Here is a 27204-nt window from a genome sequence, read left to right as displayed (position 1 = left end):
TCATCTTTCACTGTGATGGAAATGCATGCTATGAATGTATATGATACACTGGTAGTGACGTACAAATCACATCAGTGAGTACATACGTGCGTATGTATAGACAAAATTACACAAACTGAAGCCCGCAACGGCAAATGTAAAACAAAAACCCTCCAAATCCCATCACCCACCGCGGCTCAAACTTACACCCGTTTCCGCAATTGCGCACTGCGGAGCTGACAACACGTTGGGGCAAAAGCATGGCGGACGACTCAGAGCAAAGTGGGAAGCTAAAAACAGATGAAACACTCGAAGGTTCGAGTAGCGATGATGATAACAGTGATGTTAATAGCGGCGAAAACGATGAGGCAGTGAAGACCTTCAAGGATTTGGTAAGTTGTCTTACAGAGAGAGAAGAAGAGGCGAATTCATGTTACATAAACAGCCGCCGTTAGCTGCAGCGGCAAACTCTGTTAAGTAAGCTAGCATCAGCTGTTGACATTCTGTATGAAATGTGCCGGGGATCCGACCACTTTCAAAACACGACTGTATTGATGAAATTGGTTGCAGCACATTCTTGGCATTTTGCATCGGCTAACAGTTACCGGGCTTGTCGATGATGATCTTTGCCATCGACAGGGCGTCACTGAGGTCCTCTGTGAGGCTTGTGATCAGCTGGGATGGAAGAGTCCAACCAAGATTCAGATAGAAGCCATACCTGTAGCCCTGCAAGGTAAGAGATCACACCATATAATGTGTTTCTGTTTGTTAAATACAGCAACGAAGACCAATATATGTGCAAAGGGCCATCAGTAAGCTTGCTGCTACTGTGCCCTCACTATTTAGTATCACTATACATGACTTGCTGTTAAAGGTCCAATGCAATGAGAATTATTATTATTTAACAAATAACCTGTTCATGTAAAGTTACCCAAACTATTATAACTGTCAGCATTGTGGAAATTTGACCCCCTCCCTCTGGTTGTCAACAGAATCAAACAGATTTAGAATTCCAATTCTTGTGTAAATGATGTCACCTACACCCAGGGTTTAATGAATGCTCTGATTGGTCGACACTATGCATTGCTTGTCGAACTAGCCAAAATCAACATGCCTCCATTGTTGCTGGGTGCCAGAGTTCCAACACTGGATATTTGTTCCTCAAAGATAGAAATATTGGCTGCAGTGGAGGCACAATCATAGGGAAGGTTTGGCTTTCACTAAGTCCTACAAGCTTTGTACCATCTAACCATCAAAAACTGAAAAAAAACTGATGCTCTTTGTGTTAGACATCAACATCAAACGTTTCCCGACTGAGTTGAAATCATTGCACTGGATCTCTAAGTTGCCTCTGTCTGTCCCTTCTTGTCCAATCACAGGGAAGGATGTCATCGGCCTGGCAGAGACCGGTTCAGGGAAGACGGGTGCCTTCGCCCTGCCCATCCTCCAGTCGCTGCTCTCCTCGGCCCAGAGGCTTCACACGCTGGTCCTCACCCCCACCAGAGAGCTGGCCTTTCAGATCTCTGAGCAGTTCGAGGCCCTGGGATCCAGCATCGGTGTCAAGTGTGGTACGTGTGCATTAATGCGTTATATCAGTGATTGATTCGCTTTACACAGAAAGTCTAAACTGAATTTATTTGTGAAAGTGAGTGTTGTAAAATGTGTGAAGACGTAGAGACACAAAGTTAGTTAACACATTAATTGCTCTGTGTGTTTGTGTACTACAAACCTCTCTTGTCTCTGTTGCAGCTGTTGTAGTCGGAGGAATTGATATGATGTCCCAGTCTTTGGTTTTGGCTAAAAAACCACACATTGTTATCGGTAAGTCACTAACTACAAGCATTATCAGTATTTTTGTAACGCAGTTCTCAAACAGTATCGCCTTTATAGTGAATGCACGGTCTTTTGCATGTGTGTGTATATGTGTACACATGAAACTGCAAAATTTTTCAAAATGTGTTTTTGTCCTGTTATTACTTGTGCTGATGTGTGCCTAAAGGCTTGATTCAAATGTGTTGGCAGCCACTCCCGGTCGGCTGATAGACCACATGGAGAACACCAAGGGCTTCTCCCTGCGAGCGCTCAAGTTCCTGGTCATGGACGAGGCGGACAGAATCCTCAACATGGACTTTGAGACGGAGGTGGGTAGTGTAAAACCGCTGTAAGGGCTACACATGTCAAATAATACTCAAACGGCGCATTATCCCTGGTGTTTTGCATTATTCTTGTCTGTATTCAGTAGTAAGTCATGTATAAGCCATTGTCTTCTGTGTACTTTCCCTCCGTTCTGCCAGGTGGATAAAATCTTGAAGGTGATTCCCAGAGACAGACGCACCTTCCTCTTCTCTGCCACCATGACCAAAAAGGTACACAAGCACCTGTTGATAATGACACCTTGGTTATTCAGGCGTGGTGTGACTCCCTAGTGCCGTCATGATTGTTTTGTGTTAGCAGTTGCCAGAGCTGCAGGTTTACAAGGTTTATATTTTGAAAACAAATATGCCGGCACTCATCTTAGAGCTAATAGAGTATGCATGTTGTTCTCTGACATTCTTTCATTTTTCTGTGTTTCTACAGGTCCAGAAACTACAGAGAGCCGCTCTGAAAGATCCGGTGAAATGTGCAGTATCCACTAAGTACTCCACAGTAGACAAGCTGCAGCAATACTACATCTTCATTCCATCCAAGTACAAGGTAGCATACAAGCACACAACTGCACATTATCATTTGATGTTTGAGGCCACGTATGACAGTTATGAATTGAGTCTGTAACAGCTGTGTGTGTGTGTGTGTGTGTGTGTGTGTGTGTGTGTGTGTGTTGGCAGGACTGTTACCTGGTGTCCATCCTGAACGAGCTGGCCGGGAACTCGTTCATCATTTTCTGCAGCACGTGCAACAACGCCCAGCGGGTGGCGCTGTTGTTAAGGAACCTCGGCATCACTGCCATCCCACTGCATGGCCAGATGAGTCAGGTGGGGGCTTCAGAGCAATGGAGACACACACACACACACACAGTCGCTCTCTCACACTTCCTGGAGTCCAGTTGGCTTAGAAAAGTGCTATTTGTCCTCTGAGCGTTTAGCATCAGTCATCAGTATCAGTAATAATGTACATGTTTAGCACTAATATTTTTCCTGGTAAGCTGTTGCACAAGCACCCATATGTGCTCTCTGTCTGTTCACACATATGTGGTAAAACTGCTGCTAATGTAAGAGAGCAGTGTGTTTTCTACTGACAAACAGCATTATTCAGAAAGGCAGTCATCACAGTGCAGTGCCCAGTGCTGGTGCAGAGCGGTCCACTGCATTGCCTGCAGCATTAAAAATAGAGAAGTGTTCCATTTTTCCACACCACCCTCTTGTGTGCAGCAGTGTTTGGTGCAGCCTAGATGCAGCCAAGGGCCACTAAGATGTGATGCCAAACAAAGACAATTTGGTGTAATTGTTTTATTGTTGTTTTCAGTGAGAAGTGCTCTGTGCAGCGTTTTTAAACATCAGCATACTGTTAAATGAATTGATACCTTGGTATAAATTCCATAAACAAATGAAACCGCGGTTGAGTCGGTCGGTAGCCTCTATCTCAAGCCAGTGGTATTGTTAGTGTTTCTCAAAATTAAGACCACATTTCCCAGAACTGTTGCAAAGGGGATCTTTTCTCCAGTCAAGGGTTTTCTGCCTTTCTCGGGCTTCATTTTTTTGTTTTTTTTTCTGCCCACCGTACTGCTGTATTCATTCACTCAACCTCTCTCTCTCTCTCTCTCTCTCTCTGTGTCTTTCAGAACAAACGTCTCGGCGCGCTGAACAAGTTCAAGTCCAAGTCTCGGTCGGTGCTGCTGGCGACTGACGTGGCGTCCAGAGGTCTGGACATACCGCACGTCGACTGTGTCATCAACTACGACATCCCCACTCACTCCAAGGTACCCGCTGCTGACATAACAGATTGTTTTCGTTACATCGCCTGTATATCAGACATTGTGACTACGCATAACGATGCATAACTATTTGATATGAATGTATTTCTCTCCGGTCTGCCCTCTCAGGACTACATCCACAGAGTGGGGCGAACAGCCAGAGCGGGGCGTTCTGGGAAATCCATCACTTTTGTCACTCAGTAAGAGCCACCTGTTCATTTTCACCTGTTGCACTCACTATCCTGCCAAAGTAAATAAGTGAAGATGAATTTACTTGAATGAACTGACACATCCCCCCCTATCCTAGGTATGATGTGGAGCTGTTCCAGCGAATCGAAACCCTGATTGGGAAGAAACTGCCCGCCTTCCCCACCCAGGAAGAAGAAGTGATGATGCTGGTGGAGCGAGTCAGCGAGGCCCAGAGATTTGCCAGACTGGTAAGTCATAATTAACTTGGATCAAATGTTTCTTGAGTGTTCGCCTCAAGCTGTAAAACAAAATCTTATTTGTTCATACTTAAGTTAAAAGTTTACACAAGGATATATAAAACCCACTCAAAATGTGTGCTGTAATGTCCAGAAAAAATATAATTTTAAACAAAAACAAGAACGACTTAAAATCACCAGTGTCTTCTTGTCTCCCTCAGGAAATGAAGGAGCAAGGCGAGAAGAGGAAAAGGCCCAGAGGAAGAGACGGAGACGAGGACGACACAGAGCAAGCCAGCGGAGTCAGGAAGAAAGTGAAAGGAGGAGCGGGAGCAGCAGTTGGAGGAGGAGGAGGAGGAGGTGGAAAAGGAAAGAGGGGTGGAGGAGCCTGGAGGGGAGGCCGCTGAAGACTCCCGACATAACAGCAGACTGTACATACCACAACACACAATGCCTTTCCTCTTTTTCATGTAAAACTCGGGTCAGGAGGTTTCCAGTGTTAAGGATGGATGGAACCAAACTATTTAATTACAGAAAACGAGCTTTTTTTTTTGCCCCTTCTGTGAGATTTTTCCATTTGTAATAAAATGTACCACTGTAAAACCGAAGCTGGTGTAGTTGTGTTGTTTGTGGTGGGGTGATGTATGATTGTGTGCGTTGTGTTGAGCAAAAAATGATGTCATGTTGCTGTCGGACACAAGATGGGGATGTTTCAGCTTACAGCAGGGCAATGGGAATCCTGGTAGACTGAACAGATAGGTGTTTTATTGCTATATGTCCTTCTTATGTTTTTTTTTCTTGTGATAAAATATGTTGGCAGTGAATGTATTTGGATCATCAAAAGCAGGTCACAAAAAAAGTGTATTTGTTCACAGTGACATAGCACATATTTAAGTTCTTTGTAATATACCACCTAGTAGGCGAGCAACAGTTGCAACAGTGATAGTCATTCTCTCATTCATTCATGGATATCATTGGCTTGCTGCGAACTGGGGGTTGATTTATTCCATCCAATAGTGTGGAGGGGGAGAGAGGGACCGCAAAGTGAGAACCCAATTGTCTCTCGGTTGCATCCAGTGGGTGTGTGCAATGCATAGATATTTTTAAGATAGACATAACACGCGGCCCCCCAAAACAAGACTTTAAAGAAAACATTTATTTTCATGACTCCAAATGGATTCTACCTGTCATCAGCACTCACAAAACACATATTTACCCCCGGGTCAATCGCCCCAAAAGAGTGTCAGGGTGTAATCTATTGATCTGCGTGATCAGTTTCTATGTCTGCACAGCCCATCGTAGGCGGGAGCAGCAGCGGTCAAGTCCGCTCGGTTTAGGAGGGGCCCCACTGTAGGGGCAGCAGTGTCTGTGGTGCATACCAAAGCCCAAATACATGCCTGCGTTTCAATTGTGTGTTGCAGCCACTTGCATAAAGGGTCACGTTAGGGGGAGATCGGACCGCAGAGGTGAGAACAGTCGCTGATTGTTTCTTCGCTGACAACACCAGGTAAGTTATTCACCGGGACGCACCGGGAATGAATGAGCGGCGTGGTCACCGTTAGATCAGCGGTGTGCTTGAATGAATCCGTTGCCAGGATGGAGGATGGAGGTCACTTATGGAAACTTAGCTGGTTATAATCGTTGGTGTAGCGGAGGGTTAGGGTGCCACCTAAATTCACTTTGCCCACCTTTTTCTTTGCGGTATAGAGTTTGTTTTTACCCTGACAGAAATATTAATGAGCTGCGAGGCTACATCAGAGTAAGAAGTATCAAACTAATGTAAGGTAGGTTATATGAGGATAGGGGTCTTTTAAGGGGAAAAATTAATGCGTTAATTAATAATTAATTGTTTTACCGATGATGATGATAGGCTATAGGTTACTCTCCCTTCTATTTATCACGACTTCACGGCATATTCTGGGCACGAGCTGAATTATAATATGTTAATTAGGCTGGTTTATTGCCGCTGATAATTGAACCGAGAGGATATTGTTATTTGTAAACACGACTTCTTCTGCACCAAGTTTTTTTTTCTCAGCGAGTGCGCGTTCATTCAACGCTTTTGGGAACTCGCCAATGCACTGTCATCGTCGCTTCATTCAATATACGCTCCTCTGTAGCCTATAGACAAGTGTAAGTGATAGATGCGATCTGGACGACGTGGATATCTGTCAGAGTTGGTATTTATTTCTCCTCTGCAAGGCTGCGAAGCGGGGGACTGGAGTTGTGTGCCATTCACAACGTCGCTACGTCCCGTTTGATCTGCTGCAGGAGCGGAGTACGCAGTATGCGCATTATTATTGTAGAGAGACAGCCAGAGAAAAGTTCTTCTAACTGGCTTTATATCACCGCTGTTTTATATTGGAGATCTATAGTTATTCTAATCTGCTTGTACAATTTAGTCAGACTCTTAACTTGTGTCCCCGTTCAGGACAAGGCATGCCATGATTGGTGACGTCGATACCACCCTTCCTCCCTGTGTGCCTGTTATACCAGATACATTTCTGAGTTGTTGTTTTTTTTATGTGTTACCATAGGGTGATAGCCTGATGTTACCTTTTAGGACACACAATGATCTGACTGATGATAATGTGATTTACTATATGGTTGTCAATGAATTATACCTCTGATACATATGAACTACGCTGAATGTATAAAATATTAGGAGAACTTACTCTTTTCATGAAGTACACTGATGAGGTGAATCCAGGTAACAGCTATTGCCCCTTATTGATTTCCCTTACTAAATCTATACCAATCACAAAGGAGGAGATGTAGATCAAGAGAAGCAGACGAGTTAGAGAAGGATTTTTAAGCTTTGATACAACTGAGATGTGGACTGTGCAAAAGGGGCTGCAACTCAATATCAGGAAGATGTCTCTAATATGTCTCTAATATAAGCTTCTAATCCTTGCACCCCTGTCTGTTCCAGGTGGCCACGTTGCTCTGGTAACCCCCAGGTAAGATGTCTCATCGGAGCGGGCAGGAGGACCCGGAGCGGTACCTGTTTGTGGACCGGGCCGTGGTTTACAACCCGGCCTCGCAGGCCGACTGGACGGCCAAGAAGCTGGTATGGATCCCCTCGGAGCGCCACGGCTTCGAGGCGGCCAGCATCCGAGAGGAGAGGGGCGAGGAGGTGCTGGTGGAGCTGGCGGAGAACGGGAAGAAGGCGGTGGTCAACAAGGACGACATCCAGAAGATGAACCCGCCCAAGTTCAGCAAGGTGGAGGACATGGCCGAGCTCACCTGCCTGAACGAGGCCTCCGTGCTGCACAACCTGAAGGACCGCTACTACTCCGGACTCATATATGTGAGTGACCTGGACTCTTCAGAGACTTTAGGGTGTTTGTTGTAATGGTTGATACTTTCCACATTGGGAAATTATTAACTTTAGGAACTCAAAGATCCCCTAGTTCCCGCAGCTGCAGATTGAATTTCACCCCTAGTTGTTATAGTTGCATTGTCACCCATCTTTCAACTCTACCCCACTGTACAGATGAAATTGCTGGCAGTCTTTTTGTTTGTCTGCATTCTAGCCTTTTAACCTGTCTTTCTTTCTGTCGGTCTGTCGGTCTCTCTGTATCGTCTGTCTCCTCTTTCAAGGAATGTGAGACAGAGTGACTTTAGAACACACACTCACACACACGCACAGACACAGCATGACTGACAGATCTCTAGTCTTTTAACCATTGCCAGACTTTGCCCTCCGCTGGATCCCCTCTGCCTCTGGGTTACAGATTGTTACCTTCCCCCATGGCTTCCCTCTCACCTCAGCCAGAGGCTAGGCCTCTTCCATAAACACTGCTGGCTTCAGTTTGTTTGTCCTGGTCTGTTCACCTACTGGTGGGCCTTGTTTGATCCCAAAGATGGCTTGACCAACTACAGGCCCCTCACTTCCCTATGAGAGTCCCACTGTGTGAAACCAAAAACATTTGGCCCAAGATGTTGGGGAACAGGGACTGACTTTGTCATCTTGTCTGTAGGCCTTAAATTCCTGAATCTCCTTCCCTGGGTGTTATTTTCTTGTTTTGTAATTTTGGTGTTACACATCTGAATCATTAATCATGCCAATTATCATGGCCTAGGTTTATAATAGCTATCACTGTAATAAACCACTCCCCCTTAATCTTATTTCACTACATATGGGGCTGCTCAGTGATGTTCTAGTTGTGATCTTGACCCATTTAGTGACATGGTTTCCAGGAATAGAATGTGGGTTGGTTATCACCTGAGAGACTCTGGTGCAGGGGCTGCTGGGGGAATCGTGTCACTTTTGATTTATCCTCCTTACAAGACATGATGAAATATCACCAGTGGCTCTCAGTTGAAGTTTATCCCCTGTTGTATGGTAAAGATGGTAAAGGGTCACTTCACAGGTGTACACACTTCACTCATGCCTCAGGATGGAGTGAAAAGGAGAGCCTTGGAATGGTGGAGTAAGGCCTACTTGCTTTACTTGTGATTGGACAGGTCAGTTCAGTCATGATGATGTTATTATAAGTCTATCCTCAAATGGGAGTAAACATCTCAGAAATGGCCTATATGCTAGGAATGGACAAGGTTAACATCTTAGCACCACCTTAGTCCCCAGAAATCCTCTTAGCTTCTTCTTCATTTTTCTCTCTCATACCGTAATGTTTTCTGCATTTTCGTGGTTCAGAATTGGCTTTGGAGCTTGTTAATTTTCCCCCTCGGGTCAGAGGAATTGAAAACATGTGTGTCTGTGGTGGTTTTCTATCAGTAGGAGAATTCTCCCGTTTAGTCGGCTCTAAGAGGAAGAGACCCCCTAAGGTCTAAACTCTTCCCCTTGTATCTGACCTCCCCCTGGAGCCCCAGTCATGTTATGCTGGCCCCCCAAGGCTGTGTGTCTCAGCTGAGGTTTGGAAGCCTCTCATGTGGAGTACTATATTTGAATATAACATAGTCATATCAACTATATTCAGAATTCTGAGAAAAAGTGAGAATTCTGAGAATAAAGTCAGAACTCAGAATTCTGACTTAAAACTCAGAATTCTGACTTTATTCTCAGAACTCAAGTACATTTTTCACGCGGCCCTAATCCTCTTCCGTAAATTCAGCAATAGCTTGCTTCACAGTCATACAGTAAAGGGGCATTCAGTTATTTCTGATCTTTATCAATCTCTATCGGTGACCAGAAGGAATTGCAAGAACATTGATAGAACTTGTTTCCTCCGACACAAGTCTCTGGTAAAGCAGCACCCCCCCACCCCCCACCTCTCCCATCCCCTTGAGTGTTGGTGGCTTGTAACTGACACAAACAACAAAGCCACAGAATTGAGACGAGCAAACTAGCTAAATTCTCAAAATTCCAGTGGGTGGGGAGTTTTTGTTCCCAAACAGAGTACGGGCCAGAAAGTGAGTTTTGAAAGCCAGAAATCTCAGCACCCGGGGGAAGTAATCGTTGAGTTTATGAGTACTGATCAACAACCTTATCAACCCCCTGCAGATAGACAGTGTTATGGTCATTTTGGTCATCATTATGGTCAAAAATCGTACTTCTCGTCACTTAAGCACCCAGGAGCTTTCCGGTACAATCACAGTGTTGAGAGCTGAGTGTCGCTCGTTCTCCTGAGGATTTGAACCGGCAACTTTCCTTCCACAGACCAGCTACACTGACCTTAAGGCCTCCACTGCCCCTTTAGGCCTGTAGCTCTGATTGCCGGACTCATTCTGTGGCCCCCTTTGCCCATCTGACGGCTCCATCCGTGGAGCCGTCAGAAGTCAGCCGGCCAGTCGGGGGCCAACTCGTTCAGCGCGGCGGCTCGCTATCTCAGAGTTTGTGAGTCACAGGCTAACTGCGGCGCTCCACGCCAGGCTACGCTACACTAGCCGGGGCTACAAGCGGGCCTTTGTGTCGTTAGATAAGCCTCAGCTGTCAGAAAGCCTCAGCATTCTTCCATGGCGAAAAGGGCCTGCGTCCGTCTGTCTGTCTCCCGCCGCCCACTTCGGTCCCCGCTGCTGGTCAGTGTCCGTCCTGTCTTCACCGACTGCACCGCCTTTCCCACACTCCCTCTCCCTCTCACCCCCCTCCCCAGTCCTGCACAATAACGACATACACTCTTTCTTCTTTCTTTCTTACTCTTAACTCCCTGTGTCCTCACCTCTTTGGCCTTTTTGAATATTTTATGTTATTCAAATGCTAGGGCAACAGGTTAGACAGTGCCAAAAAAAAAAAGAAATGCTCAGTCATCCTTATTCCTTGTATTCCTGCAGATGAGACATTTATTTTCAGTGTAGGAGTTTGAAATATGGTAGCTTCAACTCCTTTTTTATTTGTGTCGGAGTAAAAGACACATTTGGCCCGTCTCTCTGGAGGACACTGGGCTCTGAAGTGCCTTGTTGCCATGGTATTGTGATTGCACTTCTTTTACATTCTGTTTTCTTTGACCTGTCACTATGATTTTGGCAAACACACACATGAACCCTCTTCTTCTTCAATAGGCTCTTCCAAAGTCTGTTGAATATACACTGCTTTTTTTATTGGACTGCAGTAAATGCTTCTGATGTTTTGAAGCCTTTGGCCATCCTGCACTTTAATATAATTTGCAAGAATCACCAGCTTATTAAAACTGGAGAAGAGCAGAAGGTGTTGTGCTGCCATGCTTAGAAGCGTCCGACTCTCTTTGTGATCCGATACCCCGTCTCTCAGTGTATCGATCATATTTCAAAACCCAGTCTGAAGGCATTCATTAGCTTTGTTATGAAATCAGCAGAGCAGAGCACCCTCTGGGGAATGGTCAAGGTCTCCTACACTTCACACCGATCAGTGGCACCCAGGCTGCCACTGGCCCGAGCGTTCCCTCCGTCCCCTCCGTCCCCTCCGTCCCCTCCGTCCCCTGCAGTGGGGAACGGCCCCTCCGTGCAGGCACACTGACTGACTGATCAGAGATGGCAGATGGGCTCGGCTGTTGTGTCTGCTGTTGCCTGTGTGTTGCTCAGCTGTTACTAGGCCACGGCTTCCCCTCCCCTGGATCTGATTTCACAGTGGAAATATCACCTTCTCTTTCCTGGAGCGGGCCAGGCTCGGCGGTTTGGCTGGTGGCGTTGAGTAGCTGGTATGGTTTGCTAGCTGGCTACAGTGGCAGAGAAGGCCCCTTCATACTGCAGCAAACCCTGCTTTAGTGCTGCAGGATTTTCCAAATAATTCCTCATGGGGACGGAGCAGCTGCAACAGTGCAGCAACAATCATGCATTCACACATTATAGCATTTCTGAAGCTCAGAGACATAGGGGGGCTGATCATGGACGTCTGACATCATCCTGAAACATCAGTTATCCTCAGTTCATCAGTCTATGCAGCAAAAGCATCAGTAATAGCAGCCACTGCTATTACTTTTAGAGATCAGACTGGATAATTCTGTGCTGTAACAGTACATGTTGCTTTATGCTCCACAAGTAGAGGAGGAATAAAAAAGTAGGTAAACCTCAAACTGATGCACCACTGCAGCTCAGTTCAAGAGGAGACTCCTTGTGTCTGCCTGTTTGTATACAGCTATGTACAGTTGTAGCCAAGTAAAACACCCGGCACAGCACAGCACAGCACAGCAGAGTAAACATGGGCACAGATCAGCATATTTCAGAGGCGGTTAGAACGGGCTCTGTGTCGTTTCTTGAAGTGCGCTGAGGCATGACGCAGCAAATTACAAACCCTGTTGAACCATTTGTACAGCTGCAACTGCACAGTCCCCCCCCCCCCGCCCCCCTCCAACTACAGGAGCACCCCAGGTATCTCTGCAGCCTCGCCAGCTGCCTCATGTGCTGCATGGTCACAAAACAGAACCGAAACAAAACGAAGAGAACAGAACGGACACCCTATTTATAGCAGCTCCAGGTTTCAGATAAGGGGGAATCAATTTTTCATTAGCTTCAAAAAGGAGAGTGGAGTTCGCGTTACAGCAGGCCGCGTCTCTCCTCCCCTCAGGTGGGGAGGCTGAGTGTTTGTTACGCCTCTGCTTCTCAATTGGATTGGACCTCAGGGAGCCCTGTCAGCTGGATTACTGCCCCGCTCTCCCGTTTCTGTCTACCCTTCTCTCTTTCCCCTCCTTCTCTTTTGATTGTCTCTTTTCTCCCTTAACAGCCCCCCCCCCCTCCCCTTTTTTTTTCTCTCTATCAGCAGGGCAGAGCATCTCTCATAGTGCTGACTGAAGCCTCCTAGCTCAGCTGTGACATAACGGCTACAGTATGCTCCTCCACTGACCTATGGCTGCTGAGTCACTTGCGTCATGGTGCCCCTCTCTGCGCTCAATGCCTAGTTGGCTGTAGTTTTAATTATGATAATTATGATGCAGACTTTGGTCTTGGGGCTTTACAAAACAGAAAGATACAGTTTTAAATTGTCTGTTCAGAAGAGCCTAATTTACAGTGAGTGATTTGATTTACTGACGCTTTTAGGCTAAATTGAATTTGAATGGATCCAGACTCATGGCAAAAGGTCAGTGTGGGACATTGGATTTTCTAAATATTACATCTTTGGCTATTGGCTGCATCCTCTCTTGGCTTCCAGAGGTGCTACCATTCATCGGCCTCGTGCCAGGGGGGGAAGGGTGTAACAGAACATAGAGCTCTTGAAACAATTAAAGCCCTTTAAAACAGAGACTCAGTCATTCATTACAGACTGCAGGCTGCAGAGAACGTCTATGTTTTTATGAACTTAAGCTCCAGGGGCCGTGACTGGCAGGCAAAAGAGAAGGCTTGACTCTTTGCTTACACACAAATGTATACATGGCATGTATGCATTTAGATTTACACACAAACAGGACTGTGACATGCTAATTGACAGTTGTAGATGCGTTTAGAGTTTAGACTAGCCTCCTTCATACCCTTCAATGCTTTTGATTTACACATCCACATCTCCTCAACATCTCACTCTACATGGAGCTCATCTGCATGGACTGTTTGTGCAAAGGGTCTGGGGGTGCAACCATCTTACTGACCTCTGCTTCTAAAAATATATCCACTCTCACTATAAAACTGAAGGCGCACAGAGATTTAAAATAGGGGTGGGCAGCTTAAATTATTTCACAGATCATCAGAACAGGCCAAGATGTCGCTGCAGAGCCCTGTCCTGCTCTGTGAGGAGTGTAGATGCAGGGTCCCAGAAGGAGACAGAACAAACAAACATGTCTGTCACTCTGACCTTGGAGCCGGCTGCCTCTGATCCCCTGGGCCTCCTGCCAGATAGGCCTGATTGCTCCTCAACATCCAACAAGTGTGTGTGTGTGTGTGATTATATGCATGTGTTTCATGTTTTGCCCATGCCTTTAGGTGTCTGTTTGTCAGTGGTTCAGTCTACCTGTGATTGCATGACTTGTTTATCGGCCCTTTTCTCTCACTCTTGCATCAGTACTGTCTTTCCCCCCACTCAAAAATGTCTGTAGTGAATATGTGTGTGTGCATGTGCGTGTAATGGTAGGCAATATATGCACTCAGTAGGTAGGTATTTACGTAGCTAGTGGGGCAGATAGGGGGTGGGTGTGTGTGCCAGCATGTATGTATGTAGGCCCATAGGATTAGTCTAGCATGCCAGTGATGGAAGTCATAGTGTTGGTAAGCAGGGATCAGCTCTCTCTCTGTGTCCATAGGGGGAATGCAAAGCCCCTATAGCATCTGTAGAATGAGGCAGAGCCAGCGCCCCACCAGGGCCTCTCACTCATTCCTGGCTCTGCCTTGTAGCCCGATAGATTCAACCCACAGCATAGCTGAGAAGAGTTCATACCACACACGCACTCTGGGGAGTGATCTTCAGGCTAATTACACAGCCAAATGCAACACCGCAAGTCAGAAAGTAGGCTAAACGTCTGCAGCGCAAGCCGTTTGCTGCAACATGATTCTTCGTAACGTTCGCCCCCTTTTTATGCACTTTGTGTCATGCTGTTTCACATTTGAAGGCTTTCATTGGGACTTTGCTGCGTCAGATGAGACAAGAGGCTGTGTGGTGTTTCATTTAGTCGCCATTCCCTCAACTCTGTCTGACTCTCTGTCTCTATCAGTCCCCCCCCTCTGTCTCTATCGCTGTGTTGCGTGCCCGCTGTGATGATGTAAGGTCTTAAATAGTGGGTAATGACAGGTCATGCTGCATTGACACAATGCAGGCTAGAAAATGAGGGATTAGCATGCTCTTTTGGCATGTAGGTTATTTGAACTTTAAAAACCCCTTTCGATGTATTTCGATGCCGTTGTCACATTACTGCTGCAAGCCTAGGGATGGGCCTAGTGCTATAATGCAGTGTGCTATAATATATACAATAAAAAAATGGAATTAAATTAAAAATATGGTGATTCTGATGTCGAGCTGCAGAGGCTGCCCAGCTTTTCTTTGCCACTTTTATTCATTTCCCAGTGTGTGTTTGTGTTTTGTGTCCCTGCAGACATACTCTGGCCTGTTCTGTGTGGTCATCAACCCCTACAAGAACCTGCCCATCTACTCAGAGAACATCATCGAGATGTACAGAGGGAAGAAGAGGCACGAGATGCCGCCACACATCTACGCCATCTCTGAGTCGGCGTACCGCTGCATGCTCCAGGGTGAGGCAGAGAGTTCTCTTCATCAACTTTTCTAGCTTGCTTTTCTTAAGCTCTTCACTCGTGTTATGTTTTTTTTTTTCCTTTGATCAAAATTGCATGTGTGATGATTGTCCCCAGTGTGGAGTTTAGTGTTTCACAATGCTGCATTTTATGGACTCGTAGAATGAATCAATTCAATCAGTTGATACAAACACTCGCTGGGAAAGGGACGTCGCTGCCATGGATTAGTTTTAGTAGGCGGTTTTGGCGTTTGATTGGCAACTTTGTGGAATTTGGTATTGTTATGTGCAATTAAGCTGGAAACTGAGCCGGATTGTTTTATGTGAGTGTGTTTGTGTTTTGGTCTCTCCTGGCAGGGAGTTTAGCTCACTTGGAGGCAGCATGGGGTTTTGCTGCATAGTCCAGGGGATTAGTGTGTGAAGGAAGTGTGTGAACTGTGTGAAAGGTCACAAGGTCAGAGAGGAAGTGACATCACTGATTATGTCTGAGCGGCCGTCCTGCCTCAGCCAGTCATGGAGTGGATGTTGAACTGTCATGACAGACTTTTCCTTTTTTTTGTATCACAGTCTCATGTTGTTAATTGACATTAACATAGTGTTAGGAGATGGTTGGACGCTCTCCACTTTGTCAGCGCTGGGCAAAGCGATTTAACAAACATATTGAAGTCGTCTGTGGTATGGTTTGCTGTTTCACGAGCCACAAATATTAAGTTTGTTGTTCCATTATTGGCAAGTGTAGCTTGTCATAAAATGCCGCTGAGGCTTAACATGTAACCACCATGGCTCCACAAGCCATTATTCCTCTTAACCATGAACTGACCTAATTAGTTTTTTTTTACCTAATCTAACTTTTTTCCAAGCACACAAGTTCAAATTTAAGCTCAAGCACAAATTTCTACGGGGTGTTTGTACTTTTTTGGCGTAGAAGAAACCAAAAGAAGAGTTTTAGATCCACTACTGATGTCACTATTTAGGAACTTTTTGTGACTCGTTGTCATTTTCTTGCATTTGCTCACTGAGATTTAGCTTTTAAAGTGAAAAATTAATGACAAGATACTCTAATGTTTTTTTTTTTCCTTTTGAACAATAAATACCTTTGTTTGAATTAGTCAACAGCCCAACTAACAGGTATACTTTTCTTTGTGTAGCCTATTTATCATAATTTAGTGCCATCAATGTCCATGAATGTGAGCTGATACTGATACTAAGTCAATACAAGACCTGATATTGATATGATATGTCAGTAGTCAAGACCTAATAGTCCTAGACTCTATTTGGTCTCTATACCAGCAGAGATGGACGACAGCCTCTCAGAGCGGTCTCTCTTTTCACTGTATTTGATATGATTTGTTTCTTTCATTGTGTGCCCACTGTCTGGCATCTTTGCACTGTACAGCACTTTGGTCAACTACAGTTGTTTTTAAATGTGCTCTACAAATAAAATAAACTGAACTGAAACTGAAATTCTGTTTCAGATAAGAGTAACTTATGCAAGTGGCGGGGGTGAGATCGCTAAGCTCCTAATAGCGTGGGCAGTGAGAGGCTTGCCTGCTAGAGCCGATGCCCTGTGACAGAGGGATTTAGAGAGACAGTGAGAGAGGAGGGAGGGAGAGAAACAGATAGAGAGAGAGAGAGAGAGACAGACAGAAAGAGATGGAGAAGGAGGCAAAGAGAAAGGAAGAGCGCGTGTTAGCCCATGAATCTTCAGGTTGTTATCACTGGACCTGCTGTGCTGATCCCATAGAGCTGTGTTTATCACACACACACACACACACACACACACACACACACCGCTAAGCTGCTCTTTATTATCAGCTGAGGTTGTTGCAGACTCTTGGCCTACCTGTCCTTGTTTACTGTACTTTTTGACCTTAGAACATTAGAGCACATTTTACCATGTAGGGACCCGCCAGAAACAGGCCAGTGACCCAATTTGGGTCCTGACTCATTGTTTTTGAATCCCGCTGTGATAAGCAGATCCTTTATCAAAGTCTATCAGTGTTTAAACAGCCTTAGCCTGTGTGCTGTGGTTGCCATCATCGTCAAACTGTGCGAATACACATGGGCCGACAGCATAAGTCTCTCCCTTTTTGTGTCTCTTGAATGCCCTCTCTCCTCTAAGCTGTTCGATTGTTGGAATAACATGTTTCCCTCGGCTTTATTTTGGATTTCACCCCAACAGCATCACTGTTGCCACTGGGTGTCTGGTCGGCCTGCACAGCTGCAGCTGTAAAGCTCCAAGGTTTGTGTGTGTGTGACTGACGGGCTGGAGGCCCCCTGTCATTACATGCCCTCAGGCTGGTCTCCGGGGCCCCGGTCTGAGCAGGCCGGATCTGCACACAGCTGGGGCCGGGACCGGAGCCCCGGGCTGAGCAGGGCCGCAGCTTGAACGACATGTCACAGTGCAGCGTTTTTCGAAGGTTGACTCAGGGCCTAAAGGTGTGTCATGTGAAGACTAAAATGGGTCCCCAAATTCTGGAGAACTAGTTCCCATGTAACTACCACATAAAGTGGACTTAGACATTGTAGGTTAATGGATTACTTCTAATAACAGGGTCGATTTGGTTAAGTTTGCCTATGAAGTCGGTTTTGAGCCACAGGAAAAGGTTATATATAGATTCAAACAGGCCTATGGTTTTAGGCTAACTGTTCTGCCTCCTGTCATTTCTTCATTCATTCCCTTCCAAAATATTCAGAAAGGGCCCATCAATGGTATCAACTCTTTTCTGCCCAGTCAGCTTCTACTTCCATATAGTATGACTCCACTTTGTATCCCTCCCATTGCACTTTCCATATGTTCCACCCTCTAAATATAGTTTTACTCAGCGCCACACACATCAACCCTCTCACACACACACACACTCCTCCTTTGCTATTATCACTATGCGGGATGTTTGTTTCAATGTGGGGCACCTCTCCCTGTGCCCCCATTCCTGCCTCTGACCCCCTTTTTCTCCCTGTGGATGGTGTTCATTCTTTAGGCAGGCCGTCCTTCACAGGGGGGGCGGGGCCAGGCAGCCAATGGAATGAGGTCATCATTGTCCCCGGCTTTCCGTACCATGCCGTGCTAAATTCTATAGGCTGAGTCATCGTCGAGGTGTCATGGCCGTCAGAGCAGGGATGCGTCACCATGGATACCTGTGTGTGTGTGTATGTGTGTGTGAGCGCGTGCGACCAAAATAACCTTCCCCTGGGATCTCAGATAGAGGTGTCACTTTGTGTTTCAGCTGACAGCAAAGAGGGACTTGTGTGAGTCTTATTGACTGAATCTCCTTCAGTGTGTTTAGTACGGATACTGTCCTATTCAGGGTGAGAAAGCCTGTCTCTTTAGGCGCTCCAAAGCCATCGCAGACTGTTTAGGATCTCCCACTGTTTTATAATTGCTCTCTTTCCTCACAGTTAACTAGAGCAGCTGGGCTCTCTCATTTCTCCACTCGTTCCCCTCTCTTTTTTCACCCTCTAGTTTGTTCAGTCTTCTTTCTTTTCTTTCTCCCAACCAGAATATTCTGGCTTGGAAGACGTTGAAGGGGAAAATTCCCCACATCCTTTGAAGGCTTTTCGGTCGCCTTTCACTAAACATGAAAAATACGACCGCAGCCCTACTGGCAGCTTTGTGGTGGCTCCTTTTTGCCTTTCGGTTCCTTCCTTCTCCTCCTTTATGCAGGGAACACAGGAGGACAAGTGTGTGGAATGTCCATCTTCTCGTCACTCCTCCATCTCAGGATACAGCCATGGTTGCCATGGTGAGCCCCCCATTTAACCGACAACGCCGTGTCCCCCTCCTCTCTTCCACCTCTCCACCAGTCGAACCACAAGGCTGAGCTCCTGGCACATTTCCACCTGTGTGAATGTGTGTGTGTGTGTGTGTGTGTGTCTAGTCATTTTCATTCATTTTCTCTCCTCTTGCCTCATTTACAGTAACTGTCTGTTTCTGGCTCATGCCTCTGTTTCTCAGGAAGACTTAGATTAGGCAGACTTACACTCAGGTTGCCGTGCCAACTACACAGTACAGTAGCATGACTTCAGCCCAGCTGTCATCAGGAAGAACAGGGCCTTAACACGACCTGGCATTACTGGGTATTTGCTGAGGTCAATACCCTGGATAGGCCTGGTTGTACTGAATACCAATATACTGAATATACCAGTAGACCCTAACGATTCAGAAAAGACCTTACTCCACCATGTTCTATAAGGTTTGTATGTGCGTATGTTTTCCAATAGGCAAGACAACGTTAAATTGCCAGAATTTGGCTGGAAGCTTGACATGACGTTCTCTCCCATACAAAGAGAGAAAGATAGACCAGCACATATTGAGGTGACCCTAGAGTCTGATCTGACACCAGTCTTGCAATTTCCAACCTAATGGTCAAGGTTCATGCAGTCAAAATGGTGTAGCTGCAGCCAAATCCCCAAAATATCAAAAAGGTATTGCCGAGAGAGGACCACTGCAGAACCAGTCTCTGTTTTATTTCTGGTGATAATCATGAGTCATGCCCGCCCTGGGCTACTGCTGGCGTGGAGCACTAGATGTGAAATCACTGTAGCCTTGCACAGAAGAGAGGGGGATATAGGGGGTAACACGACAGAGAGAGAGGAGTGGAAAATGTCTAGGAAAACAGAAGCGAGAAGGAGGGCCATGCTGGGGGGGATAGAGGCGAGGAAAGGGGGGCATGTCGAAGGGCTTGGCAGAGAAGGGGAGAGTGGGGAAAAAAGAGGGGAAAACGAGAGACAAGGAGGCATGATGAAGGTTAGTGGAGGTCTAAGAATATAAGTGGAGATGGTAGAGGGGAAGAAGAGGGGAGAGTAGAGGAAGAGGCAAAAGGAAGAGGGGACAGAAGGGACAGAGTTATGGGGGGAAGCAGAGCAGAGGGTAGAGGGGAAAGGCAGAGGGGGCGGCCTGGATTGTGCCTCACAATGGGGGCTTTGTGTGACCGGAGGGGGGCCGGGACCAGGGAGCTGTGTGTGTGTGTGTGTGTGTGTGTGTGTGTGTGTGGGTGCAGAGCGGGGAGGCCAGGAGCCGCTGAGTGCTTCCCTGGGAAAGGAGGCCTCATGTTGGGGCAGTGAGAGCTGGAGAGAGAGGGGCTGGTGGAGGGCGCACCCAGGGCCTGAGTGACAAGACAGGTGTGGAGAGTCAGTGGGAGTAAAGACTGGGAGTTTCCCCAGAGGAGTGTGTGTGTGGTGTGTGTGTGTGTGTGTGGTGTGTGTGTGTGTGTGTGTGTGTGTCAGAGACCTTTTCTCGGTCTTCAAAAGGACTCTCTGTGCTCAGTGCATGTTCGAGAGATGAGTTTCAGACAAATGGCGGAGCCCGCTCAGACAGCATGCTTACATGGGTGCACACACTCTCTCTTACACACACACACACACATACACACACTCACACACACACACACACCCTCGCATACACACTGGCAGATGCGTCTTTAATGGCAGACAGCTGTGGAGTTCACACAGGATAAAATCATATTTCTATTCGCGGGCTCATAGATCAGAGTTCTGATGTATGGTTACATCCCTCCTCACATGCGTACTCACACACACATATACACATAGACACACACACAGACCCATTTTCCCTACATTATTCTTAACGTGGGCGGAGTGATGATTGGGAGAACTGTTGGTTATATGTGTGTCAGCTAGTGCACTTGGCATGCATATATGTTTTATGACTGTTTTATGGAAAGAAACCTGAGTCTTGGCTCTTTTATCCCCAGTTGTAACATTTTTAAAAGATGTTACAGGTGGGTGGATGTCAGAGGTTTGGTTGAGATCACAGAATAAGGTTGAATGTTGAGTAGAGTTCATCTGTATCCCTCAGTCATCTAGTAGTTTCTAAGCTACAAACACATCACAGATAAACAAACACATAAGAGTTCATTCATTCTTCTTGTAGCATGTAATTTATGTTATGAATTTCAGTGCTTTCCTTTAGATTGCACCTACTTTCAGTGTATTTCAGTGTATTCCTGTAGACCACTATTCATCCTCTTTCACCAGACTCCAGCTTTTCACATCTCACCCCCAATGTTGACGGTTTGCATTAGAGAGGTGTGGACTGTGTGTGTGTGTGTGTGTGTGTGTGTGTGTATGATTGGTGATGATCTACAGTCAACACTCTGGGCCGCCATCTAGCCAAGTCCTACCTTCCAGATACAGTGGTAGGTTTGTGTCAGTGTGTGCATGTGAGTAACTCAGACAGAGACAGTCATAGTAGCGAGAGAGGTGCGGGCGGGTGATTTAGGGGAGAGCCGCTGTCATGTATTGCCATCTATCTTGCACGGTGTTGTCATTAGTGACACATAGCGGGGATAGCAGCCGCCTCAGCAGGACCGATAGGGTTACCTGACTGATGCTGAACCCTCACTGACACCCACAACCTCACTGCCCAGCACAGGCCAGGGAGGAGCTGCTGCAGCTGCATGGCTGTCTGGCTGACCGTCTGTCTCTGTGTGGGTGGGTGGGTGGGTGTGAGTGGGTTTTATGGCAATTGTAGCACATTTTTATTTGTGTTGTATTTTTATTTGTTAGTACCTTTTTTTTATACCTCTATACTCTTTGCTGCTGCACTGACCCAATTGCCTCTCAGGGAGCAAGAAAGTCCATATTAATCATATTTAGTCATACAGGCTAAACTCTTATGTGACCTAACATCCTCTTCAAATTTGCATCAAAGATGTGCCTAGTTAGTATTATTCTACACTATATTCGTCCTCTGGGCCCATAAGATTCAGTGATACACTCACACAATCTCACAATATAATTTCCCTGCTGCGCCTGAACCCCTGCCACCCTCCAACACCCCCCGCCCCCCCCGCGTATGTCTGGATTCCTGTGGGGCTGCAGAGCTTAGCACTGTGATATTAGAGGTGCCAGCGTAAACACACACATACACACTCATACACACACACACGTACACGCACAAAAAACAGCCTCGTCCTGCAGGATTACGGCGGGCCTAGCTATCACAAAGAACCACTGTGGGCCAAACAAGCCACCCGACGGCCGCCATCTGCAATCGATTACATCGCCAAATACTTTCCGCCATATCTCCCGCTCTGCTTTCTCTCCCCTCTCATTGGCCCAGAGGCAACACCCAACAACACAGGGCAACACCGGGCTAATTTTACACTCGCTGGCAGCGTGTTGTCGTGCGGTGCTAACACTCCCTCAGCCTAAACAAAACTCTGCGTGTGTGTTGGAGACAGACAGAGATTGGGAAAGAGTGTGTGTGTGTGTGTGTGTGCATGGTGTATTTTGAGAGAGGCTTGACATATAGAGCAGACAGTCCAAGCTGTAGCCAGACATATCAGCCATCCTTAAACACCAGTCGCACATATTTAAGGCCCCACTGTGGACCTGGGGAATGTGTAGAAATCAGTCAGGGCTGTTTTATACTGAGCAGCAGTGTCTAGCCACCAGTAGAGATAATGCATATAGCATTTCCGTGGGACCCTGAACAGGTAATGCTAGTTGACAGTGACTGGCATGGAGAATGGGCAGATGTAATGAGCTGTGACAGCAGCAGGCCAGTCAGCAATGCTTCGTTGGAGTTGGCTGGAGTGTTAGGCAGACCCAATAAAGAGAAGCAGACACAACAAAATGGAGTCCTGACTCTTTGGACTCCTCTAGTTAGGGGGTTTGGTTAAGGGGCGGTTGTTTCTGGGAAGCTGTTTCTGGGAATACCGAGGTCACAATTCAGCATAACACCTGTGATGGGAGATGAGATGAGCATTTTATAAAATCAGTGAGATACAGTGCAGGTTTCTACAGTATGTAAGCACTCAACCTAGATTAAGGCACAAGGGAGAGTTACATCACATCCTGTGTAGTCGTGAAATACTGCCTTGTGTCTGCTAGGTTCTCACATGGGAAGAGTCTCAGCATTTTCACTGAATCCTCAGCTGAAAAAATGTAAGAACCCTGGCCCTGTTACATTAGCCTACTTAGTAAAGCTCCCTTTAACTTTGGGGTAAATTATCCTAATGAAACTCTGCAGATTTTGTAATAAGATGATAAGACGAAGATTATAAGTCCCCAAAGGGAAATTGGGTTGCGGCAGCAAAATTGAGGTATGGGTAAAAAGTTAATGCTATAATGAGATGCAGAGCTCTCTCATCTCTATGATGCAAATAAAATGTTTCTCCATGATGGGATAGATAGTTGTAGACAGATTACAGAACAGGGACAGCCATTATATTGACAACAGTAGTTGATGTTAATGATTTTAGTTAGTGAGCGGATGTGTTTCAGGTTTGTTTGTTTAGCCAGGCTAATGAGTGATGGTCTAAATAGGTCTAAATAGGGACTGGCTGTATCAGAGACAGAGGAAAAGTAGAGCCCCCCCCCTTTCTCTATTGTGGGAAATGAGACCATGAGTGTGTTCGAACCAAAGGGAACATTGAACAGTCTCGCCACTGTCCTGTCTGTCCCTCCATCCATGGGTTTGTAACCTGTGTGTGTGTGTGTGTGTGTGTGTGTGTGTGATTCTTCTCTCCCTCTATCCGTAAGCTACAGGTAGTATAAATCTTGAATAAACATTTGAACCACCCTCCTCATCCCCAGACTCACACCCCCACCAAACCTTCAGAGAAATCCCATGGTCCCACTCACTGACTCCTGCCTGTGAAGCCGAGACACGGATTTCCATTACCGCCGCCACCCGTGCACTGTCTGTCTGCTGTGCTGCCATAAAGCTGGCACACGTCTTCAGGGCAGCAGATGTGAATTACAGTTAATGCGATGAAATAGACACATTATATTTCAAAGAGCCTTTCAATGTAAGCCCAAGGATGTTTACCACACCAGCCCGGCACCTCTCCACAAGAAACATGTGGGACCTGGTTCCCTACACCTCAGTTGTAGTCGATCTCTCTCTCTCTCTCTCTCTCTCTCTCTCTCTCTCATCCTGTCTCTCTTTCTCTCTCTCTCTCTCTGTCCCCCTTCTTTCCTCTCGCAGACTTTTCTCATTTCACCCCTGCGTCAGAAGCATTTGAAAAATGTGCTTTGTGGGACTTGAGAAAGGAAAGACTCCAAAAGCCTGTCTGGATGCTCTCTGTGGAGCACAGCTCAGAATAACACAAGCCCAATAAACAGCGCATTGAGCTGAGAAATGACCAAAGTGTAACGCGGCATGGATCAGCATTGAATTGAATGTACTTTATAAGGAGACTCCACCTTCCATATGTGTGCAACCCTATTCTAAAGCAGTTCAATTGCAGTAAATATAATAAAATGAAGCAAGGAATTGATGTTGATGAATCCCAAGTATGACCTAATACAGTGATTCTCAACCTTTTTCATATCAAGGACCCCTAATTTAGTGCACATTAGGGCCATGGACCCCCATTTGATGAGATTTTGTCTCTCGGACCTAAATCTGAGACTTTTTTTATTGTTAGATATGATTTTGTCCAGAATCCCTTGAATATCTGTATTGTATTGTAGAGAGATAACAGTGAAACTATGATCAAAATAGTAATTTTTCTACATTTTCTAATCGTGTTAACTTCTTGTGAATGAAATAATGGTGAAGTTTAACAATTCATCAATTTGCTGGGGAACCCCTGGAACCCCCTCAAGGCCCCCTGGTGGTCCCCGGACCCCACGTTGAGTACCACTGACCTAATAAGTTACTGAAAAAGAGCTATAAGCTGGTGGTGCAGACCTGTATGGAAATGTCTGTGCTTTCTCTCTGTGTCCAATGGGAACTGTATGGTCTTCCACACTGCCTGTCAACTCCTGTCTCCTGTCTGTGCAATTAAACTGGCTCACAGTGTGAAAAGCCTCCCATGTAATAAAGAAAGGGAGAGAGAAACACACAGATCCCCAATTCCAGAAATCAAGCTCTGGTGTTTGTGTGTGTGTGTGTGTGTGTGTGAGTGTGTGTGAGAGAGAGAGAGAGAGAAAGTTCTAGTGCCCTCAGCCCCTCAGTCTCAGGATAAGAGGTGTGGGAGAGAGGAAGCCTCTTGGGGTGCGAAAGTCGAGAATAGCTTCCTCTCTGCCATTGTGTGTGTGTGTGTGTGTGTGGGATCTCTTTGCAGCTCACACACTGACCCAGGTGGTCCCTCTGGTCACCTCAGACTCATCACACACTGCTGTCATTTCCGATAGCAGGGAGCGGGGACATTCACACGCCCGTAATGACAATCTATTCCTGTCTATGATCTCAGCTGCCAACTGCCGTCACTGTCCCGAAACTGAATCAGAAGCACTGAAACGGCCGTAGGATTTCATCCGCGAGTGTAACAGCGGGCGACATGACATTATTTATAGCTGTGAAAAGCTCCTGTTTCCCTTCCACCACTCTCCTGTTTTCCATCGTGGCTCCATCATGCCATAAGCTCTTATTTTTTTCTCTCCGCTACCTCTCTATACCCCCCTCTTTGTTCTCCTATCTCTGCCCTTCCCACCACACCCTTCTCTCTATCTGGTCTATCTGGCCAGTCACATGCTCCTGCACTATTCACCCCTGCCAACTGTACAGGAGGACTTCATTGTGGGATCAGTCTCCACCCGTTCGTTCATTCATTTGTCCGTCCATCATCATCAGCTACTTTGTTAATCGTTCAAACAAGGTGACACATTTGTTACTGATTGGTGATTGATCATTTGTGGGGGACAACCGGGGACAATATGTTTACTGTTGCCTTGTTTTCATTGTGTTTTTTATGTGATATTCTGATGGTCCTTTTTCCTGAGAGTAGTCTAAGAACCAGGTAGACAGGTATCAAGCATCTATCAAGTTGGAGTGCTGATTTAGAGTCGGTTTATCCTTCATGATCATACTGAATGTGAAGTGATCAGTGGTTTCAGATCAGTAAACATACTTTGAGAGGCTTTGTAACTATGGGCCCAGGTCAAATTTTGCTACTGCAAATGCTAAATGAATGGGATTTATAGGGCGAATGCAACATATTTCACAGGTCAATTCTTGGTCGAATGATGAAATCAAACAACAGGAATAACCAACACCCTTTTGTCAAGCAGTCCACCTATAGCTGCCACCCTTGCCCTCTTCCTCACCACACCTGCCCCTCATTTCCTCGCACTCTCACCCCTATTAAACCAAGACCTCAGCCTGCTGAAACCCACGCCTGTTCCACACCCAGGGGCCCCAGCGTGGGCAGGGAGGGAAACCAGGGGCATCATCCGAATTCCAACACACTCACACACACACACACATATTGTGGGCCAGTCAGCGCTGTGGGACTGTCTGCCTCTCTGTCCGTTGGCTCATGAATGCCTATTATGAATGCCTAACTGGCAGCTGGCTCAAACAGCGCTACAGTGGATATTACAGTTGAGCTGGTTAGTCACTCGACGGTCACGAATGGCCACATGTACAGCAACTTATAATTTAGTAAATCGAAGGGGCTTGATCCATCTGCTAGATTATTTAAAGCTGTTACAATGATTTTTATCTCAGTTGATATTATAAATGGGCCTAGTCATGAAGTCGTTGAGTCTCACAGCCATTCTTCATCATTAAGTGCTGACACTTAACAGCTCGGTGTAAATTACCGCAGAACCCATTTTTGCCCTTAGTAGGACCAGTCACTTGTACTGTTGAGACTGCTGTAATCAGGGATGTGAGCTTTCTTCTTTTAGTTTTTTGGCCGCACAACTCCTGTATTCCTTGTCTTTTAGTTTTCCTTTTAAAACTGTCAGATGCTCTGCTCTGTACCTCTCCTCACTCCTGTATTCCACACAGTTAGTCCTTAGAATACTCACTTCTAGTCCGGCAGCGGTAATGAATGAAGAGCACTTTCTCCTACTTAAACGTCTACCATCAAAGTGCCCTTGAGCAAGATGCTGGTCCCCCAGCTGATCCAGTGGATCTTCTCAATGGCCAATAGAAGACTGTGGTTGGACGATGCAACTCAAAGACTACTCCCTTAGGCTATATATTTAAGCAAGAATGTGTTCTTACTGGTTGATTTCCCTTGGTAAATAAGGGTTAAAATAGATAAATCATATTGACTGTCAGCGCATGTAAAACTCTCCTTCATCCCTAGCTTTTGGACCATTTGAGTTTTTCCGTTTCTGAACTTTTCAGCATCTATTTTTCACATCTGTCTGTTTTGCATTTACTCAAAGAGGAAGCCATCACATCAGAACCCGTCTTTGACCTGTTTTCTTCCTCCAAGAATGGTTTGAATGGTTCGCATTCAGATTCAAGATGCAAATGCACGCAAATGAATTGTGGCGACATCTTGAGGTCTTCCAGGCAACTTCATCCCTTTCATTTACCCAGCTCCTTCCCCTCCATTCCACTCAGTAGATGAAACGAAGCGACTGCTAGTATTATCGTAATCACTGTTGGATGATTTATAACCCTGTCTGCTCC

At 46.1% G+C, this 27204-nt stretch overlaps 2 protein-coding genes across 5 annotated transcripts in view; both read left to right on the top strand.

Annotated features, from left to right (window-relative positions):
- Positions 1–224: 224 nt before the first annotated feature.
- ddx47 (DEAD (Asp-Glu-Ala-Asp) box polypeptide 47) lies at positions 225–4922 on the top strand. Of its 2 annotated transcripts, XM_071535042.1 has the most exons (12): positions 225–371; positions 619–712; positions 1359–1547; positions 1729–1800; positions 2002–2120; positions 2274–2345; positions 2557–2673; positions 2805–2951; positions 3758–3895; positions 4019–4089; positions 4197–4326; positions 4536–4922. In XM_071535042.1, exons 1-12 carry the CDS (start codon positions 240–242, stop codon positions 4719–4721), a joined length of 1467 nt encoding a protein of 488 aa, XP_071391143.1. In that variant the 5' UTR covers positions 225–239; the 3' UTR covers positions 4722–4922. The 2 variants fall into 2 exon arrangements, with proteins under 2 accessions (XP_071391143.1, XP_071391144.1); XM_071535043.1 differs by lacking the exon at positions 2805–2951.
- A 2357-nt stretch (positions 4923–7279) lies between these two features.
- LOC139657265 (myosin-10-like) overlaps positions 7280–27204 on the top strand; it is a 60489-nt gene continuing 40564 nt past the window's right edge. For all 3 annotated transcript variants that reach the window (XM_071535041.1, XM_071535040.1, XM_071535039.1), the window contains exons 1-2: positions 7280–7624; positions 14703–14859. In XM_071535041.1, coding sequence (XP_071391142.1) covers positions 7280–7624; positions 14703–14859 — 502 coding nt within the window. The remainder of the gene's footprint in view (positions 7625–14702; positions 14860–27204) is intronic.

Source organism: Centroberyx affinis, unplaced genomic scaffold (assembly GCF_046629955.1).
Source record: "Centroberyx affinis isolate AG114_WGS23_722 - 3 ecotype Tasmania unplaced genomic scaffold, CSIRO-AGI_Caff_v1 ptg002649l_1, whole genome shotgun sequence".
Taxonomy (NCBI): domain Eukaryota; kingdom Metazoa; phylum Chordata; class Actinopteri; order Beryciformes; family Berycidae; genus Centroberyx; species Centroberyx affinis.
This window is presented reverse-complemented; position numbering and strand designations above follow the sequence as displayed.

What these genes read in the sequence shown, in the direction of transcription:
- ddx47 (XM_071535042.1), top strand. Translation starts at nt 240, where the DNA reads ATGGCGGACGACTCAGAGCAAAGTGGGAAGCTAAAAACAGATGAAACA. An exon ending in AAAACCACACATTGTTATCG is followed by an intron (nt 1,801 to 2,001) that starts GTAAGTCACTAA and finishes ATGTGTTGGCAG; the next exon opens with CCACTCCCGGTCGGCTGATA. An exon ending in ACATCCCCACTCACTCCAAG is followed by an intron (nt 3,896 to 4,018) that starts GTACCCGCTGCT and finishes CTGCCCTCTCAG; the next exon opens with GACTACATCCACAGAGTGGG.